General features: G+C 42.2%; 2 protein-coding genes across 4 annotated transcripts in view; one reads left to right on the top strand and one right to left on the bottom strand.

The window, feature by feature from the left end:
* Positions 1–3,670: 3,670 nt before the first annotated feature.
* Positions 3,671–8,925, top strand: LOC123515861 (probable glutamate receptor). Its single transcript, XM_045274746.1, has 9 exons — positions 3,671–3,747; positions 4,820–4,987; positions 5,189–5,279; positions 5,382–5,673; positions 5,772–5,989; positions 6,324–6,498; positions 7,223–7,322; positions 7,827–7,956; positions 8,782–8,925. The coding sequence occupies exons 1-9, from the start codon at positions 3,671–3,673 to the stop codon at positions 8,923–8,925; spliced, it is 1,395 nt and encodes a 464-aa protein (XP_045130681.1).
* A 3,682-nt stretch (positions 8,926–12,607) lies between these two features.
* The window catches only part of LOC123516185, a 31,442-nt gene continuing 22,484 nt past the window's right edge, over positions 12,608–21,565 (bottom strand). For all 3 annotated transcript variants that reach the window (XM_045275369.1, XM_045275368.1, XM_045275367.1), the window contains one exon: positions 12,608–13,688. In XM_045275369.1, the coding sequence (XP_045131304.1) occupies positions 13,014–13,688 (675 nt within the window). In that variant the 3' untranslated portion in view covers positions 12,608–13,013. The remainder of the gene's footprint in view (positions 13,689–21,565) is intronic.

Genomic DNA, 21,565 nt, shown 5'->3' with positions numbered 1-21,565 from the left:
GATTCTTCATGAACTGAATCGATACGATTCGCTTGGTGTAAACGTACCCTAAGGGTACATTTACACCAAGGCATACTTAAGCCCGTCACACAGATTCAAAAGTTAGCAGAGGCAGATACTTATCCCATCCTGGCAAGAGTCCATGCCAAGGCTGCTACTGGGACACAAACCAAGGAGAAGAGCCTCGTCAGTCACCTCGTCCCATCACCTGTCAACTGTGGCGGGACGTGATACTTGTTCTTCACTGCCTCGATCATCCACCATCTATCACTATTTCCAAGCTACCTTTGATTTGTTGGAGGAATAGTTGAAAGATAGTTATGGGGCAGAAGTTTTCCATCCTACACTGAAACTCTTGACCTGCAATCACCTAAAAAGATTTGCAGCAGAGTGATTCTTGATGGCAAATATATACACATTGTACAGTTGCATACATAGTCTATAATATTTAGTGATTTACAACAAACACCAAGTTTGCTCATGAGATTGTTTGCTTGGGATTGCATAGGAAGGTAGTTGTTAAGAATGAACATGATTAATTTCACAAGGTAGTCTCTTTTTTTCTGATTTGACTCTTTTATTAAATGAACAAAAACCAGCACTTTCATTAGAATCCTCATCCTTTGATTCATTTCAGCTTGGTAAGGTATTCTGTGCATAATCAAGATGGCACTTGAAATGAGCATCGGATTGCGTTAAAATTACATGTAAGTTTCTTGCTGATGTGACGGACAACTCCAGGGAACATTTGTCATCGGCATGTTCGTAAATAAATGATCTGTGATACTGCCACTGAACGTGAATTATAACCCATTATATAAATAGAAGGAACTTATAAATCCAGGATAGTATACTAGTCATTATTCTCGAGTTATATCACCAGCAATGTGAACAATGTGAAATCCATACTCTAGGAACAACACGAGTAAGAACATAAGAACATAAAAACATAGAGAAGCTACAGGAAGCCAGTAGTGGTAGTCTTTGTACAAAACTTACCTAACTACATCCACCAGTTACTTTTATCCATTACTTTATCTCGTCTCCTTTTTAATCAAAGCTTTTCAGATTAATGAATCTATTCCTGTCACCTGCTACTCTAGATACCTGTGAAGAGAATTCAGTACACTTTAAGAAGCTAAGATGACCCTAAAACTATGAAGCACAATAACAAAACAATAATGATAAACAAATATACTTACAAATAAATGCAAATAAAATAGGAAGATGTAATCGGCAATATTTCAGGAAGTGGTCCATTAATTCATATTTACGATACTCTAACTGTTGGAATTGATTCTCTACAAGAGTGATTTAACATTAATCTTGCTTCATAGTGAAAAAAAAAGCTGCATAGTGTGTATTCGCAGGAGTGAAGCGGTATAGTAGTGCGGGAAAGAGGCGCCAGGAGGCAGAACAGTTCTTCCTTATCCATCATTCTCTTCCTATTCACTCTCTGTCTGCATTTCTGTCAGTAACTACTTATTATGGGTTGCAAGGGTTGCGATTACATATTTTTTTGGGAATTATTAACTAACAACCTGATGAATTAGGATCTTGCTTTAACACAGGTATTTTTCAAGATATTTCGCCAATTTCTGTCACTATGGCTGCGTAACAAAATTAGATGATAAAGGCACTTTCCTTAGTAAATTAACCAAAGTATGTGTTTACGTGGAAAGCTATGAAGCGAAATAACATCGCACAGACGCCGCTGAAATAAGGGAGAAAATAAAATAAAACTTCCCAATAAAAAGAATGTCAAAAAAAATGGTTATTTTTCCTCCAAAATGAAACTGTCTTAAATAAGTAAATTTGATTGGAATTATAAAAAAATTACCTTTATTTCATAACGTCCTACGGAAAAAAAAAAAAAAAAAATAGCAACACCATTAACAACAACCCCAAAAGCAACAATCACAACAACAGCAACAACAACAACAACAACAACTGAAAAAAGTGCAAATTGATACAGATTTATGGAATGCTGATCTTTATCAGACGGAGAAGAACGCCACACACTCACCACCACAACCACCACCACCACCACTACCGCTACCACAAACACACATCCCTTTTCGTCTTTTCGCATCAAGATTCATTCACCCACTTCGCTCAGCTCTCCTTTGGGAAATCAAACACGGTGGAATGACAAATTAGACCTAAGATAATGAAGACAATGAAAAGGATGACTGTTAATGACTTCCACGTTCTTATCTTATGTGATCCTGTGTACCTCCTGTTCTTCTGTGTGTTGCGTTCCTGTGCATATTTCATGTGTTGTTACGTATGTGGGTGTTAATTCCGTTCGTATTTATATTAATAGCGAGCAACACAGTGCCATTCTGTGTAATGGCCTTCCTGTGTGTTTCCTTTGTTCCTGCTTCCGTAATATGTAACTAATAATTTTTTCGGTATTTGAATTGCAGCTTTACAACTGATACGCTTACACATTACAGATATTTATATACTATCATACATACTTAAGTCTACACTAACCCATACTGGTACCTAACAACTTGATACCGCGGCTGCCAGTGTTTCACTGTTTGACCTGCTGCAGTCTCTGACGAGACAGCCAGACGTTACCCTACGGAACGAGCTCAGAGCTCATTATTTCCGATCTTCGGATAGGCTTGAGACCAGGCACACACCACACACCGGGACAACAAGGTCACAACTCCTCGATTTACATCCCGTACCTACTCACTGCTAGGTGAACAGGGGCTACACGTGAAAGGAGACACACCCAAATATCTCCACCCGGCCGGGGAATCGAACCCCGGTCCTCTGGCTTGTGAAGCCAGCGCTCTAACCACTGAGCTACCGGGTGTGTGTGTGTGTGTGTGTGTGTGTGTGTGTGTCCTCCCCAAATGCAAATACTCTCTACATATGCTGTTATGTCTATCTCTATGTCACTATTCTTTTTTTTTTTTTTCAAGTATTCTGGGTTTTTATTGTTATAATGCAGTAAACAAGTGGAACTAAAACATCAAATAAAAAGCGGAAAGAAAATATAATTATATAGGAGGCAATCTTGACTTGTCCTCAGAGAAACCGCCAGTTGATTTGATGGATTTTCTGTCATTTTTCTCCTCCTCTATCTTTTTCATTTCTTCTCTTTTATTTCCTGGATTCGTTTCTTTGTTCGTTTATCTCTTCATCTTCTTTTTCCTCCTCATTCCTTTTCATCTTCTTTTTCTTCCTTGTTGTTGTTGTTGTTGTTGTTGTTGTTGTTGTTGTTGTTGTTGATGTTCTTTCAGCTAACGTGTGTTTCTACATTGAATTTCTCTTAAGTGCTTTTTGTTGTGCTTTCATTAAATTTTCGCATTGGCACATTATACATTACAAACACATAAATCATTCCACCTTGACGTTGTTTATTTGTATATCACGCTTGCTTTGTGAGGGGTTCTGTTTTCTTAAACAGCGTTTAAAGAACAATGTTTCAGCACCAATATTCGAAGTATACAAAGCAGGAGTAATGTATTATGGTAATGTTCTCGTTGTCGATAAGCGGCTGCATGCACGAGGGTATATATTACATTGTAGACGAGGGGAGATAGGGTTTTGCGAGGAACAGACGGGAGGAGTGTGTGCTGCAGTGAGCGTTTACACGAAGGTGGAGAGAAGCAGCAATCAAAAATCAATAACGGGATAAACAGTAGCGATGGTTATATCTCTAAATGAGGCGTTACAGGACCCCAGTGTTCTGGAGGAGCTTCAAGCAAGACCTTCCTCTTTCAGGTGATCTTAGCAACGATGTGCAGACACACACACACACACACACACACACACACACACACACACACACACACACACACACACACACTTATAAACATACTTAACAAATTTACACAGGATAACACTATTAAAGAGAATAAAGAATTGTGAGTGAAAAATTGTAGTAAGAATGGTTAGTGGCGATCCCCATGGCGCTTCAAGTCACAATAAGATGATGGTCCCGCCTGGGTTACTGACAATGAAGTGGTGAGCCTTCAGTCATCGCCAGGATAGACCAACACGTCTGGATATAGAAAGAAAGCTCTCCCGGCAGGCTAATAAAACTTAAAAAAATAAAAAGAAAAGCTCAAACAACAAACACACACACACACACACACACACACACACACACACACACACACACACACACACACACACACACACACACACACACACACACACACACACACACATTACCAAAAATATGAAACTCGTTACTTCAAAAAAGGTGCAATGTATAATCTTACATCGCTGAGTGAGGACGTGTTCCAATTTGGGTCTTGGATGCGGATAGAGAGAGAGAGAAAATCACATAATAATGATCTTCTTCCATCATATTCTTTTTTAAGGTAATCTTTCTTTGCATCTCTTTGTCCTTGTGTATTCTTTGTACATTTTGGTCTGCCCCGATCTGCTCAAAACTTAGGAAGCTGTTGTGATACAGATAATAAATCTTACCACACAATATCATTTACAAATTTTTCATATACATAATTTATTGTCGTGCCAATAAGATTGTATTTAAGCTGCACTAAGATCATCAAGACTTCAAGGATGCTGTTTAAACGTTCTGTACAGTAAGGTTAATCAGGGTTACATATGAGCAATGTCAAGACCGGCGGTTGTGATTTTTTACCATCTTTATCATCTTTCATGGTTATATTCTTCCCTTTCGCTTCTTCCTTATTGCATTCTTGTTCCTGCATTTTTTTCCTTTTCTTTTGTGTATCATCTTTTGATGGCCATTGGGTGACGACAGCACTGATGAGCTCACCGGGAGTCCATGCACACTGTATGGAGCGCCTCAACTTTACAGGTTCCGTGATGAGGTGGAGGTGGCGGCGACGATGGAGCGATGGTGGCCCCACCTCAGGTGGGTGGAGAAGGATCTGGATGGTAATGGTGGGGATCAGGAAGGCTCCATCATGATCGAGGGCGCCATGGCGAACTTCCTTCAGATACTCGCTATCAGCATGAACTTTACGTGAGATACACAGTGTCAAGATTTTTTCGAAAAAAAAAATTATAGTAATTTATTACTTGATAAGCATTAAGTGTTCTGAAGGAAGACGACAAAATTAGTCTTGCATTGAGTTGGCGTAGTCATGGTAACATAATTGAGTGTAGTGCGAGGGGCAGCGAGAATGGGATGGTGACAGTGAGTGGGTATGTCACGCTGCTGCAGGTACCGGCTGGTGCCCCCAAAGGACAAAACATTCGGTAGTCTGAATGAGGACGGAACCTGGAATGGCATGGTCGGCCTCGTCAATAGAGGGGTGTGTATACGTACGAACTCATAAATAGGTAGATATAAATATCTCGATGCAATCTCTCATTACTCATTCTCTGATGTCCTTCACTTGCCTCACCCGCTGCAGGAGGTAGACCTTGGCATGGGCCCCTTCGCCATCACGGAGCCTCGCTGGCTGGCAGTGTCCTATTCGCAGCCCATCTCCCACACTGACCTCAGGATTGTGATGAGCGTGGGGAGCATTGAGATCGACCCGTGGGCCTTCTTGCTGCCGCTCACGCCCACCCTGTGGGGCCTACTGATGGCCACGCTAGTGGTGGTGTGGGTGGCCACGATTTTGGTCGGGCGCCTGAGCCAGGCGTGGCAGCAGTGGCCTCACAGTGTGTTCCTGCAGCTGTACGGCGCCCTCATGCAGCAAGGTGAGGGTGCAGGACTCGCTGCCTTGGTGCACGAGTTAGGAGGCTGGTGGAGGAGGAGGTCACGAGGTGCACACTGGCTCACACCTTTGCTACTGCAGGCGTGACCATGCCGCTGAGTGGACAACGGCTGCGGATGGTGGTGGGCGGGTGGGTGGTGGCCTCCGCCCTTGTCGTCTGGAGCTACGGTGGCCTTCTGGTTTCCGTCATGACCATACGCCACGTGCCGAGACCCATCCAGACTGCTGAAGATCTCTTCGAGGCTTCTCACGTCAAAGTGATAATGAGAGGCAACACAGCCTACACTCAGATAATGGAGGTGGGTATTATAGCCGTACACTGTTTAGGGATTCGTTATGGACAATATCTATTCAATTCTTCTCCTTCATACATAGTTCACTGGTTGAAGTACGTTCATAGTAGTTCAGTATATACCACCTGCTTAGACTGCTGATTCGCTGGCACCTATCGTTTCATCTATATTTTTTTAAATTTCACTGTCATATGGTACCCTTTTGCACATACACGTACGGAATGCACTCCGGGATAATAGAGTATCTCTCAGTCATAATGAACTGAGTATTTGTTGCCACTCCCAACTACGACATCGTTACTTCGGCGCCAACCCTTGCCCGTGCCTTCTCGGGGAGCAGCAAGCAAAGTCTGGGGTGATGCATGACCTGTACGGCTTGAGGGCGCTGGGACGCCTGGACTGGGTACGTGCGGGAACCCCAGAGTGGTTCCATCTGATGAGCCTTGGGGACTATGCCTCCATCGTGACCACCCTCTCTGGCGTCAGTTTGAAGGCCCGGGACTTCAGCAGCAGAGGTGAGGAGTGGCTGGGATCTGCCTCACAGCCATCGCTCACACCAGCCTGTCTTCTGTACCTCCTCTCCTGGTTTTGCCCGACATTTATCTATTTCGTTTATCTTCCTTCACAACTGATGTATTGCTATAGTGACAAAAAGTTACCATGAAGGTATGATTTCTTTTCTGTATGACTTCAGCATTCAGAACTCAGTAAACTGCAATCAAATTATAAATTATAGATCAAACATAATGCAAGTGAAACACAATTTATTCATGATGACATACTGCGCCGCTTCCACAGCAGCTGGCCGGGATATGTATGAGTATGAATGCTATTCTGGTCTGGGTATGGTTAAGTAGTGTATCTATGTACCAAGTCGATATTGCTACGGGAAGAGTGGATATTTGAAACAAGACGTCCATACACACAGACGTTATTACAGTGATATCCATAAACATTTCTTTCTAATAAATCAAATTCACATCTTGGTTAGACTAGACAGATTTGTTGTGTTTAGTTCGGGTGGTAAGAGTACATGTGAGAAACATAGCGTGCTTGTACACACTGGCGGTGAGGCTAGTTGAGTCTATCTTATAATCTTAAATAAAGCGAGGCTCGAATAGTGAAAATGAGCTACTGAAGCAAATCAAGCGGCTAAATAGCAAATATACCATAACAACAAGAAGCTTATGACTCTAGTTTCCCTGCACTAAACTAACTCTCCCTCTGCGTCTCCCTCAGGTCGGTGCTTGCTGTACATCGCCAAGGAGCGCCTCATGCCCTTCAGTTACAGCATCATCGCCCCTAAGAACAATTCCATCCTGCCCGCAATCAACGCCAGGTCAGAGCCGCAAGCCCTATGTCATATTTATCATTCCTTTCACCACCACTGTCCTTCGTGGCTCACCTGTGTGCTATAAGTTAGGATGGGTGTGCGATATAGGACAGTGGTCAGGTGCAGCATAGAAATCTAATGATGAAGTGGTGTTGGTTAATATTTCTTGTATATTTTAATGTTATGTTGTCTTGATAATCATGTATTTTTTCGTGTTAATTTCTTTATACGAATGTTTATGTTAACGTTTTTTTGAAGTTATATTTCAGTTTTTTCCTCTAGCATTTCTTGATTTGAATAATGTTATGCTATTTTTTTTTTCAGCTGGAAATTTGAACATGCATTTCTTAATTTTTCTTCTTCGTCTTTCACTTTTGATCTTTCACTAGCATTTTGAGTTAGTGTTCTGCTGACAGGCTTGTATGGTTACATTTACTCTCCTCGATCATGCACTTATGTTTCTGGGATGCGTACAGAGCAGGATGTGCCAATTGCCTTGTGTCCCGGTAGGGTGCGGGCAGTAGTGGAGTCTGGGCTGTACGACTACTGGCTGCAGCAGGGCATCCCGAACGGCACGGTGTGTGACTCCTCGCCATCCACCGTCACCGTGCACCAGCCATTCTCTCTAGCCAGTCTGTGGGTGGGTGTAAAAGATACTAACATCTCTAAACACGATGTTATATAGAGATCGTATCATAGAAAATATGTTGCGCAAAATGCAGACATTGACTGCGCTCCTATGTCTAAGTCACCAAAACCACACCAATGTATTAAAGGCTGCATTACACAGATTGCAGCACAATGAATAGTACAAATTTAATGAGAAACGAGACTAGTTCTGACGGCTATTTGGGAACGTGTCTACCTGGGTCGAGGCAAGAAAGCTTGGAGGTTGAGAGGTGTCGTACTACTGAATGAGCTACATGCAACGGTGCTCGAAAAATGTAAACAATAACGAAATAGAACTTGAACAAGATGAAAGCTAAAATTCTTCTTATTTTCATATGTCTACAAAACATTAGTCTATAGTTATATATATTCAATTGGTTCAATAGTGAATATTTCGTCGCAACCAAAAAATATTGATCGAAACAAAGGTTTTGGGAACAAATCGATGCTCAAGGCCATTATTTCTCAAGGAACCCCTTTAAAATAATAAAATATTGTAGCTCCTTTTTGCCGGTGCAGAACCGCTCTTCTTGTTGGGCGTTTAGACAGAGGACTGCAGGAAAAAGATCAGCTTAACGGTAACAAACAAAAACATATCTCACTCCAGTATTTCCCAAACTTTGTCCCTAGTGTCCCTAGTATTTTACGACTGGGTGAGTTGAAACACTGTCTCTTATTTTTCAGGAACGAAAGCAACATCTTAATGATCTTATTACCTTTTACATTAAATAACACATTAATCTAATCATATTCCCGTTTTCTGTTGTGGCAACCCCAATGAGTGCCTCGCCTACAGCTGCCTCTCATCCCTCAGGCAGTGTTCGCGGTGTTCGGGGTCGGCCTTGGATGCGGAGTCCTCGTCTTTCTTCTCGAGGTGACAGTCTGCCGCAGCGCCTCCCTCTTCGCCGCCTTCCCTTCTGGCTGTTGCAAAAGGCGCTGAAGGAAGGTCATGAGGCATCAGTTTCCATGACAGTCCCATCAACTCCTGTGTTTTGCCCCTCACTCAAATCGCCCACCAGTAACACACCACCAAAAGCACATCTGTCCTTAGTCCTCACCTTGAGTTGTAGATCCACGCTGCGTATCATTATGCAAGTGTTGGTGTATACATCGGCTGATAATGATGAGGATCATAATGACGATAGTAGTAGTAGTAGTAGTAGTAGTAGTAGTAGTAGTAGTTCTTTTTTTTATGATAATAGTAATAATATTGATAATAATGATAATAACACTAATAACAATAATAACAATAATAATAATAATAATAATAATAATAATAATAATAATAATAATAATAATAATAATAATAATAATGATAATAAACATATAATGATATTAATAATAACAATAGTAATGATGATAATAATGATAAAAATAATAATAATGAAAATAATAATAATAGTATATAATAATAATAATAATAATAATAATAATAATAATAATAATAATGATAATAATGATAATAATAATAATAATAATAATAATAATAATAATAATATTAATAATAATAATAACAATAATGATAATAATAATAATGATCATGATAACAATAATAATAATGATAATGATAACAATGATGATGATGATGATGATGATGATGATGATAATAATAATAATAATAATAATAATAATAATAATAATAATAATAACAATAATAATAATAGTAGTAGTAGTAGTAATAATGATTATCATCATTATCATCATTGTTCAACGTTGTTGATTGCTCTCTCTCTCTCTCTCTCTCTCTCTCTCTCTCTCTCTCTCTCTCTCTCTCTCTCTCTCTCTCTCTCTCTCTCTCTCTCTCTCTCTCTCTCTCTCTCTCTCTGTGTGTGGTGAGAACATTTCCGTCTCGTGCATGACTCTTTTACGTAAGGTTACACAGTAAATACTTATTTTTCGTGACGTGCAGTTTTATTTTTTTTCCCTCTCTACCACAAAACACCCTCTTTCCTGTGTAGTTACCCTCGAGACGAGCACTCCTTTCCTGTCTTCCCAAGGCCTCATCCCGGAACTGGTGCTCTTCTTCCAACAAGAGGTTGATAATACAACACTACGACTGGATAAGACTGGTTGACGGCTTTGGCATACCATGGGAGGTAAAACTGATGGGGGAACTCCAGCAAGAAAAACTAATTTTGCATCCAGTAGGAAGTCTACTGATTTACGTCTTGACAATATATCACAGCATATATCAGTGGTGCAGAAGATACAGTAGGAAGACCACTTTGGCATACGTGGTATAATGGAGGAAACCACAGCAGATAAAGAAACTCTCCGAGAATAAAAAAAAAAAAAAAATGGTATACTTCAGTACAAAAAATTTGAAGGAAATATAGACGATGATGATAAAACAGCAAGTAAAGTAACAACGGAGGAAAAGTGGAGAGATAAACATGAAGACAAGATCAGGTTCTGGAATTCTAGGTACGAAACAGAAGTAGTTGACAAAGGCGCGACAGTGAGTGGTGTGCGGGCACTTGGCGCGGCCGGCAGGTAAGGGTGAAAGGAGCTTAGGGATGAGGGAGCTGCTTTCATCCCCGCCAGGAAATGACAGCAGTCCACCGAAGAGTGACGCGTTACTGTTATGGAAAAGATTTTGTGTTGGTGCAAGGGAAGGAATAGTAGTGGTAAGGTGTGCGCGTGTGTATGTATCTAGGGCCGGGAAGGGGAGAGGAGGCTCGTGACGTAATGATTTATGTAACCGGTGCGTGGGAACGAGTGGTTCGTCTCTGAAAAGTGGTGGTGGTGGTAGTGTAGGTGGTGTAGAGTGCTAGGCGAGAAGTATCTTTAAAAGGGAAGGTTATGCACGAGTTATGAGTTAGGCGAGGTGCAGCGTTTTCCTGTATGTGCCAGATTAGTGTGAAGGTCTTGCCAGGATGTTTTCAATACATATTGTTTGTACGATGCCATAAGGTTGTTTTTTCTTAAACTGAGTGATGAGTGCTTATCTGAATCGTAGTATTCTTCATAAAGAGAACATATTACAAAAACTACAGTATATATTATAAATTAATATATAAAAATAGACAAATAATTAAGACAGCTTTGAATTACTACTACTGTATATGTCGAGGTGTGATATTATGGTTAAGTTGCGAAGATTTTTGTTCATTTTTAATGGAACACTATTCTGTCGTGGTAAGGAGGATCAATCACACTTGTCACTGATTAGAAATAAGCTAGATAAAAATCGGACTAAATGTATGCATACCCAGGAAGGCGTCATGGGATAGAGAGACGTGGTGTCCTCAACCTTGACCCTGTATCAACATTGTGATCCCTCAAGATAGACATTTTTCTTTTGTTGTGGGTTGATATGAGGCTGGTGCTGCTGGTGATATAGTTTCTCTCCTATATGTTAAGCGCATCAGTAACTCGAGGACAAATAGTAGTAATCTTGGGATAAATTTATCGAAACTATTGATTACAAACGCAGGGTTGGGTGCGTGTGTGTCATGTAACAGGTGTTCCTGGCTATCATTACTAGCATTGATCATGCTTACTAATGTTGAACTAATGAGTTTTACCTGTATACAGGCATGAAGTCAAACTTACATGCTTCAGTCTGGTTCTTGCCGCACAATCTCTTGTTCCGTGATAAGTTGTGCGTAGTGTCAAGCCGCACGACCTTGAACGTGAGAAGCAAAGGTGCTTACAATACAGACCGGTAATGGAAAGTAATCATCATGATATAAGTATTATTTATTGCCGATCTCGACATCGGTGTGAATATTACAAGTGTATATTATTGTGGTTGTGTGTTGAGTTTGAGTAGTGAGGTAAGTATAGTAGTGAGTGATGATGGCTAGCTAGCTATAATTTATTTAGAGCGCGGGAGACCGACCGACCGCTCACGCCCGTGCGCCATAATCGTCGTGCTTTCTGGGCCAGTACGGCACACTGCGGCGCGGTTCCCACCAACAGCACATCATAATATCCGATACTGGGAAACTGCTCAGCCCATCGCCAAATGTAGCCTCGCCGCCGCAGAAAACGTTCCATTGGCAGCAGGGACTTAAAACTTAACATGTAACCGGAGGAGACCAGACACTGCCAATGGGACCCGATCAGAGGCGCCGTGCTGCTGTGCCCGTCTGTTACCATTACATGCTGCCCTGCTGAATAGTCATAGATGATACTTGCTATATACTAAAAGTCCACACTTAATGATAAGCAATAGTATCACGCAGATTCATGTCCTGACTTACTAATATAATGATAAATGTAATGTATATAGCATTTGTTTATTTGTTCTGAAACTTTGGTGACAAGAGTACGATTAAATTCAACTATAATTTCATTTATTAAAACACGTATGTTCAATGTGCCTAGTTCCGATGCTGCTGCCACGTCTTGCACCATCGCGATGACAAGGCAGGAACCGCGGCAACAGGCACAAGGTACAAGAGTGAATTCACGTGTGTGGGTGGCCGATCCGTAAAATGTGGGTCAGCCTTCGGTGGTGCGGGGCGGGCTGAGATGCGAGGCAACACCTGAGTCTGTCTTCACGCTGCCAGGGAATGTATGAAGGGTGAAGGCGTCTCTGCTTGCAGGTGTTTATATTCTACGAACATGAAGACAGCCTATACAACTTTGATGTCAACACAAATTAAACTACATACTTGTAAAATAAATTTATTATGAAAGTGTGTTTTATATACAGCTTTTTTTGAAGTGTTCTCTCCTCCGCACCAGCGTCCGTGATGCCACGCAGCCAGACGTAGCCACATAGGGGCGTCTCACAGCACAGCCGCTGCTAATCGTGGCACAGCAAGGCAGCAAAGGCGTTGCTCGTGCCACAAATAGCAGATAGTTTCACACGAATAACAAATATCTTGATTACACTCACGTGACCAACGGTTAGGGAGGAAGGAACGCTCACTCACTGCGGCACAGCGCACTGATAAGCATTTTGCTGCTACTCGAGGAGCTGTGTACGTACAAGTTCATGAAGCAGAGGTCAGCACAGAGTGCAGACCAGTAACAGATTTTCGTGTGTTCTGCCGCTGAAACTGTTGGTGATGGTCATTACTGAGGAGCAACAAGGCCTCTCAGAGGGAGCACCACGGGACCGTCTTCGTCTTGGCTGGAGGATGGTTGGCTTGGCACGCTGGCGTAAGAAGAGCTGGGGTGCTGGGGTGGTTGTATCTGGCGGGCGGGGCCTCCATCTTCAGCATGGGCTGCAGCGGCTTGCCTGTAATTGGTGTAGGAGCTGATGTGTGGCAGGGCCTGGATCATGGCGGCCAGGGACCTCAGCACCTCGGAGCCTGATGCGTCCTTGGGTGGCTGGGCGTAGGTGGAGGTGGGCGGAGGCCCCATGGGTTCCTCACCGGGTCCCTCATAGGTGAGGTAAGAGCTGGGGGCCTTGGTGGTGGGAAAGACGGGGGGAGGGACGAGGGCGTCGTGGCTCACACCAGACACGCTACTGTAGGTGTCCTCACGGGGAGGCAACATGTCATCCTCGGCCACAGTATCCTCAAGCCCCGTGTATGAGGATTCCTCGCGGATGGGGAAGGTCGGGATCTGGGGCAACAAAGCTCTGAAGGGGCTGAAGTCCGGCACTACCATGTCCTCGTCGGCGGTGTGGTGGTACACACTGTACGTGTCCTTCACTCCGTGCACCGCCGAGTCGTACTTCTTGGGGAAGCTCTTGGTGGGTTTCTTAGGGGCCGCCGCCACCGCCGCCACCAACACAAGGGTCACCTGAGAGAGCATGATAAGATAACAACAAGTGCACACGCACACACACACAGACATACACTTCAAATATAACGAGCTTGACTCACTCTTTGAAACATACACACACACACCACACACACACACACACACACACACACACACACACACACACACACACACACACACACACACACACACACAGCAGGGTCGTGGCCTTGGTTGTAAGGCAACTCTTCCTCATACATAACACCAGTCCGTCCTGGAAGCCTCCCTGTCCCCTCCTCCCCTCTGCTGACCTTGAGGAGAAGGAGGAGGACGCATTATTACTTCCACCTCCTTATGTTTCCTCCCCCTTCCCTCTCACGCTCATATTCTCTCCCCTCCCTGTCCTCCCTTCCTTTCTGCTTCCCTCCTTCCCGTCCCCCACGTGCTCTCAAACTTCACGGAATGGTCTCATGAAATTTTACACCTGCGCACCTTACCTGGACATAAGTATTTGTTTGTATTTAAGTACGATGATTATGATAACGGTCTTCCTATCTGTCTTTCTATCGGTCTGTTTATCTATCTACCTATTCATCTGTCTATCTATCTCCTCAGATGCGGATGCACTTCCACGCAGAGTCACAAAAGGAAAGTTAAAAAGGTAAGGTGCCGGAGGAATGTTCATAATGAAATCAGGTAAGATAAGAGCGCCCGTAAAAAGTAAAAGGGTTATGTAAGTTTAGTACGTGTATACCTTGTCATTTCAAGTCTCTCTCTCTCTCTCTCTCTCTCTCTCTCTCTCTCTCTCTCTCTCTCTCTCTCACTTCCTTATTACCTCTTACTCACACACACACACACACACACACACACACACACACACACACACACACACACACACACACACACACACACACACACCAACCATATGTTCACTGTGTACATAACAATAGTCACCCGAATGCAAATACTACTACTTTGCATAAACTTTCCAATTCATTGTGTGTTGATGATGATGACTACGATGATGACGAGGGTGATGATGATGACGGTGGAGTTGCCTAAGAACGAACACTCACACGTCTCCAATCAGCCCTATCTTCCACTGTGTCTGCGGAGTAAGTGTCTGTTCCGGTGCTACTCAAGAAATACACCTTGCGACACAATGAGCAGGAACGGAGCATCCAGATTCTTAAAAAGGAGGCTTGGTACAGTACACGAATGCCTACCTGCGCGCTATGGGTTAAGAAGAGGGGGAGGAGGAGGGGGAGGAGGAGGAGGAGGAGGAGGAGGAGGAGGAGGAGGAGGAGGAGGAGGAGGAGGAGAGGTGGAAGAAGTAGAAGATAAAAAACAAAAACAAAGAAGAAACATAACAATAACAGATATGAATAAGAAAACCAGTAATTGCGTCAAAAGAAAAGAAGAAGAAGAAGAAGAAGAAGAAGAAGAAGAAGAAGAAGAAGAAGAAGAAGAAGAAGAAGAAGAAGAAGAAGAAGAAAAGTATTAGTAGTAGTAGTAGTAGTAGTAGTAGTAGTAGTAGTAGTAGTAGTAGTAGTAGTAGATATCATTATACAATCAACGTTTACGTTTAACGCAAATAGAACTTTACTAACCTATATGATTACAATATATCCAGAATTACACTATATCAATGAATAGATCAGGCTGGGGCAGTAAGGGAGGGGCAGCCAAGTAGGAATGGTTAGGAAGCGTGCATGGTTCAATCACGGAAAAAAAACCCAGACGGGTGGCGTGAGTATACAGTGGCGGTGTGCTTGGAAAGGGCAGGGCGTGCCAGTGGGTGTCTGCCTCGCCTTACTTCCCCTGCAGCGTCACCTCCAAATGGGGCGGCCATGAGTGAGCAGTGCTGCAGTGACCAGCAAGACGCTTTGAGTCGACGCTCTGATTGAAACAGGAAAAATGCTCACCGTCTTGCAATCTCTGCTGTACAATAGTGGCTCTCACGTGGAGTGAGGCGCGTCGCACGAGTCAACACAGTCATCAGATCGCAGAGGGAAAGGTTTGATTGGGTAATGATAGAACGGTAAAGAAGGCCACCGCGTGACTCAAGGAACGATTTCAGGCCATGTGATTCGATCCAGACTGTTGATTTATGTTAGTTGGTTTGGTATTCCTATCTCCCTCAACAAAATCAATTATAGAAGATTCCAAAAAAAATGCCCAGTTCAGTTTTAAAAGCGTCTTAATACTCCTCGTTGGAAAACCGTTCAAGTCATAAGAAGAAGGACTGAAATCAGAAATAAGTAGAGAGAGATATTTAGAATTCCCAATGCTTCTGCTATTTTTGTTATCCCTACTGTTATTATCACAACTACCAGTATTTTTCACCTAACGTCCCGTACCACACCAAGTACAGGTCAGGGTTGATCTTGCTGTCATCATTATCTGTCACCATTACTACGAATATCCCCATCCTTAATTCACTCAACACAAATCATGCACTGACCGAAACACCACATGAATCTTACTAGTCTGACAATACGAACACCCCTTTATCAGGCCCTCCTGTCAATAAACTCATCGGGAGGTGGTGGTGGGCCTGATAACATAGGTAATAAGCCATGGAATCATCACCAAAGATAATGATGAACAACCCGAAGCAACACAATTTTACAATCTCTCCGCCAGGTAATCTGAGAGTATGGTAGTGAAAGTTAATTGCCTCTCCACGTTTATGTAATGTACTTTGTGTTGGAGACAACCAGCGAGAGAGTCATTCAATCATACTGATGTAGACTGCATTTTTTCATTCTTACTTTTATTTCGCTTCTAAAGAGGTACTGACAATGCTTAGTTCATCGAGTGAGTAGACAGGTAGACACAACACTTAGAGGTGTGCGAGGATACGTAGTTCGAAGCGATATGTGGGATGGGAATCGCTTCAAGATAGTCACTGGTTTTAAGCATTCACCCAGGTATTGATTTATCAGTTCGAAATCCCGCCGGAAATTCAAGCAAATGAAATAGAAAACTAAACTTAGTCGTCACGATGTAAGACGAGGAGACGTAACTGTTCGTAAAGTAACGTAGTGACAAGTTTAATTTTCCTTTGGTAGCTTTTGATGAAGTCAGGGTATAGATATATGATTAAACAAGAAAAAAAGTGAACACGTCGAAGACAGTAAATAAAATAACGATGTCTTTCAATCCCAATGACCTAGATTTCTTTTGTGTTCAGCTAACTTTCATGAAATGTTGAAGTCAAGTACTATAAGAGTGAAGACAGCAAATAACTTAACTTTTTCAAGGGGCACTGAAGTAAGCTATGTAACTAAAGTGACAAAATAACCTGACTGGACACGACAAAAACGACCAATAAAGTAACCTAGAGCCAACCAATCAATCGCACAGACTGACATACATGTCTTTTCTCTTTGCTTAACTTTTCAAGATAAGTTGGCAATGATTAGTTAACCGCGTGGTTGGACAGAAAGGCACGGATGCGGGGAGGCGGGAGGCGTGGGAGGAGCTGCAGGTACGGGTGTCAAAGTGGCGATGTGCTGTGGAGGTCGTGGCAGTGGCGGTGGTAAGGACGGGGGAGGGATGGGAGAACTGGTCTGAACACTTGTGATGAACGGCACGGGTTTGTCTCCCTGCGGGTGGCATGACGAGGCGCCGCTTCCTCGCAGAGTGGGGGAATGATCACGCGAGATTAGGTGACTTGCTGGGTCACTGGATGTAAATGTCGATATGTAAGGTTGAGGATGACTGATGTTGATGTTACCTCCACCATCACCATCACCAATACCAGCACTAACACTAGTACTGCCGTCACCATTACCGTGGTACCACCACTTACTGTTTCTCTATTATATGTAAGTGAATATAAATCTCAATATATAAAGTTATGGTCAAGTGGTATTGACGTTACCACCGCCGTCACCACCTTGTCTTTTTACTATAATTACATATGAGTTTATACAAAATGTCGCTGTACGTGGTTGACAAAACTTCTATAATCACCTACTATTTGTACTACTGTTATTCTTAGTATCCCTATACCTTTACACCAATACAATCAAGAGTAACAGGAACAACACCATTACCACAACAAACACGACTGTCACACCACCACCACTACTACCATATACTCTTACTGCAACGGTAAAAAAAAAAAAACCAACAACAGCAGCATCGTCACCCTTATTACTTCTCCTGCCACCACCACTACTCCTGCATCGGTAAAGTCAAAATTAGACAGCAGTGTCAGCCAACCTTTAGCAAGCCCACTCTCGCTATCCTTGGGCCGGAGTGAAGGTTGTTAGCTAAGACACGCCTCTATGGCTCTCCTAGCTATCGCCTCTCCTCTCAATCTCCCCTCTCACTCTCACTCTCAAGACCGCACTCTTAAACGTTTCGGTGCCTTACTTCCACTGGTTTCAACACGCTGTACTGGAAGACGTTTAGATTTTAACAGAAGGATGGTTTTCTTGACTCGGGTGATAGTTTAGTAAGGGAAATGCATCGTTATTAGTTAAAAGTCCATACCAGAAATTGCTTAGTCACTGATGTTGTCTTTGGAAATTCTTTTTGGGGGAGGAAGATAATATTTACAAATACGAGTACGTGCCAGACAGACAGATAAACAGATATATAGGTAGACAGACAAACAATCAGAGAAATAAAAAGAAGGTAAGAGAGAGAGAGAGAGAGAGAGAGAGAGAGAGAGAGAGAGAGAGAGAGAGAGAGAGAGAGCGCTGTACACACACACACACACACACACACACACACACACACACACACACACACACACACACAATTTACAGATTACAGTCTACATTCGGGCAGTTTATAAAAAAAGTATCTTGTGTTACTGAACATTAAATACATACACTGGACACAGTTATGCATGTGCACAAACTCTGACAGATACTCATAATATAATGTAGGAGTCATGTCCTATACACGGAAAAGCGGAAGAAGGCTATGATGAATATAATGAAAGGCTGAACGTTGTGTGAGAGGAGGACAATTTATGTATAAAAGAACAATACGGCAATAAAACAAGGCACCAAGAAATAATACATGCACTAATATAGAAAGCAGGAAATAACAACGTATCATTAAAGCAATACAGAATGGAAAGAACGGGGACATTTAAAATTTAAGAGAGATATCAGGAGAGAGAGAGAGATAAGAGTGAACAGAAAATAATGAAAACGATATAGCGCGTGAAACATAAGGAAAATGATAACATGTACATGGAAACAAAACAGAAATAAGGAACAAGGAAGTGATGAAGGAAGGAGACAGATCATAATGGCAGCGTACGGATGTGTGCTGGAGGGGAAGAAGAGGAAGAAGAGGAGGTGGGAAATGACAAACGAGATAAGACAAAGAGGGTGATTATGTAAGAGATAAATACCAGAGGGACAAGAGAACGCAACATGTCCAGAACGAGTCGGTGCATGTTTTGTTATGATAGGTACGGTTTTAATTGGGAGATGTAGTTTCTGTGTGCTTTAAATGTACTTAATGACGTGAAGAGAAAAATAATGGTGAGACAAAAAAAAAAAAGAAAAATATCATTCTTAATTTTTATTTTGCATTATTATGATTAACTTTATTATCATTGTACTGTTGTTTTTGTGATGTTGTTGTTGTTGTTGTTGTTGTTGTTGTTGTTGTTGTTGTTGTTGTTGTTGTTGTCGTCGTCGTTGTTGTTGTTGTTTTTACTGTTGTTGTTGCTGTTGTTGATGTTGTTGTTGTCTTTTTAATGTTTGTGAATTTTTTGTTGTTCGTTTTGTTTATTCATTTATTTATTTATTCTCTATTAATTCGATGCTTATGAAAGTTATTGACTGCTACAATTATTTATCTACGTAATTACTTATGAATTTTCTACTTTATTCATTTATTTTTCTTTTTTGCTTGTGAAAGTTATTGCATGGCAGAACATATTTCAATCATTGTTTTTTGTTGAAGTTTCTGTTGATGTTTAATGTTAGTTTAATAGTTCACATTTTGATTAATTTGTTGCTTCTTTGTGATTACTTGAGTGTAGTAAATTTACTATTGTCTTGTTTGCTTCAGAAAAGATGTGTTTATCAGTCTGTTTATCATTGTACAGTGACAGTTTATTAGTTAACGTATTAATTAGTTCGTTGCTTGCGTTTGTTTTGTTTGTATTTGTCTTGGTCAAGTGTGTTTATCATCACCTTGTTTGCTAAAAGGGGAGGTATGTTTATGAGTCTGTTTCTTGATGTCTTGCTAAAGTTTATTAGTTTACGTAGGGAAGAGGGCCAGCCAAGGGCAAAAAAAGAAAGTTAGAAAAAAGCCCACTTGAGCGCTGGCTCTCCAAACAGTACAAAAAGTGCCAAAACCGTCAGCCAGAATTAGGGGAGCAAATGCCTCGATACCTCCCTCTTAAAAGAAGACAAGTTGTAGGAATTCGGAAATACAGATGCAGGGAGGGAGTTCCAGAGTTTACCAGTGAAAGGGATGAATGATTGAGCGTACTGGTTAACTCTTGCATTAGAGAGTTGGACAGAATAGGGATGAGAGGAAGAAGAAAGCCTTGTGCAGCGTGGCCGCAGGAGGAGGGAGGCATGCAGTTAGCAAGATCAGTAGAACAGTTACCATGAAAATAGCGATAAAATATAGAAAGGGATGCAACATTTCGGCGGTGAGAAAGAGACTGAAGACAGTTAGTCAGAGGAGGGAGTTGATGAGACGAAGAGCTTTCGATTCCACCCTATCAAGCAAAGCTGTGTGACTGGAACCCCCAAACATGCGAAGAGTACTCCATACAGGGACGGATAAGGCCCTTATACAGAGTAAGCAGTTGGAGGGCGAGAAAAACTGGCGGAGACGCCTCAGAACACCTAATTTCATAGAAGCTGTTTTAGCAAGAGATGAGATGTGAAGTTTCCAGTTAAGATTATGAGCAAAGGACAGACCGAGGATATTCATTGTGGAAGAGGAGACAGTTGAGTGTCATTGAAGAAGAGGGATAGTTGTCTGGAAGGTTGTGTCGAGTTGATAGATGGAGGAATTGAGTTTTGAGGCATTGAAAACTACTAGATTTTCTCTGCCCCAATCGGAAATTTTAGAAAGATCGGAAGTCAGGCGTTCCGTGGCGTCCCCGCGTGATCTGTTAATTTCCTGAAGGGTTGGACGTCTCTGAAAGAACGTGGAAAGATGTAGGGTGGTATCATCAGCGTAGGAGTGGATAGGGCAAGAAGTTTGGTTAAGAAGGTCATTAATGAATAATAGAAAGAGAGTGGGTGACAGGACAGAACCCTGAGGAACACCACTATTAATAGGTTTAGGAGAAGAACAGTAGCCGTCTACCACAGCAGCAATAGAGCGGTCGGAAAGGAAACATGAGATAAAGTTGCAGAGAGAAGGATAGAAGCCGTAAGAGGGCAGTTTTGAAATCAAAGCTTTATGCCAGACTCTATCAAAAGCTTTTGATATGTCTAACGCAACAGCAAAAGTTTCACCGAAATCTCTAAAGAGGATGACCAAGACTCAGTAAGGAAAGCCAGAAGATCACCAGTAGAGCGACCTTGACGGAAGCCATACTGGCGATCAGACAGAAGATTGTGAAGTGACAGATGTTTGAGAATCTTCCTATTCAGGATAGATTCAAAAACTTTAGACAAGCAGGAGATTAAAGCTATAGGACGGTAGTTAGAGGGGTTAGAACGGTCACCCTTTTTAGGAACAGGCTGAATGTAGGCGAACTTCCAGCAGGAAGGAAAGGTAGAAGTCGATAGACAAAGTTGGAAGAGTTTGGCCAGGCAAGGTGCAAGCACAGAAGCACAGTTTTTGAGAACAATAGGAGGGACCCCATCAGGTCCATAAACCTTCCGAGGGTTTGGTCGTGTTTACTTTCGTTTGCTTGAGTGAAGTGTGTTTGTTACTTTCTTGTTTGCCGAGGGGAAGTTCTGTTT

This window comes from Portunus trituberculatus, chromosome 40, assembly GCF_017591435.1.
Source record: "Portunus trituberculatus isolate SZX2019 chromosome 40, ASM1759143v1, whole genome shotgun sequence".
NCBI lineage: Eukaryota > Metazoa > Arthropoda > Malacostraca > Decapoda > Portunidae > Portunus > Portunus trituberculatus.
The sequence above is the reverse complement of the archived record's forward strand: the minus strand, read 5'-3'. Positions and strand labels throughout refer to the sequence as shown.

Bases quoted from the DNA above. Each gene is read 5' to 3' on its own strand.
- LOC123515861 (XM_045274746.1), top strand. From the start codon at position 3,671: ATGGTTATATCTCTAAATGAGGCGTTACAGGACCCCAGTGTTCTGGAG. The intron at 3,748-4,819 runs GTGATCTTAGCA...TCAACTTTACAG, and splicing joins GCAAGACCTTCCTCTTTCAG to GTTCCGTGATGAGGTGGAGG. The intron at 5,280-5,381 runs GTGTGTATACGT...CACCCGCTGCAG, and splicing joins TCGGCCTCGTCAATAGAGGG to GAGGTAGACCTTGGCATGGG.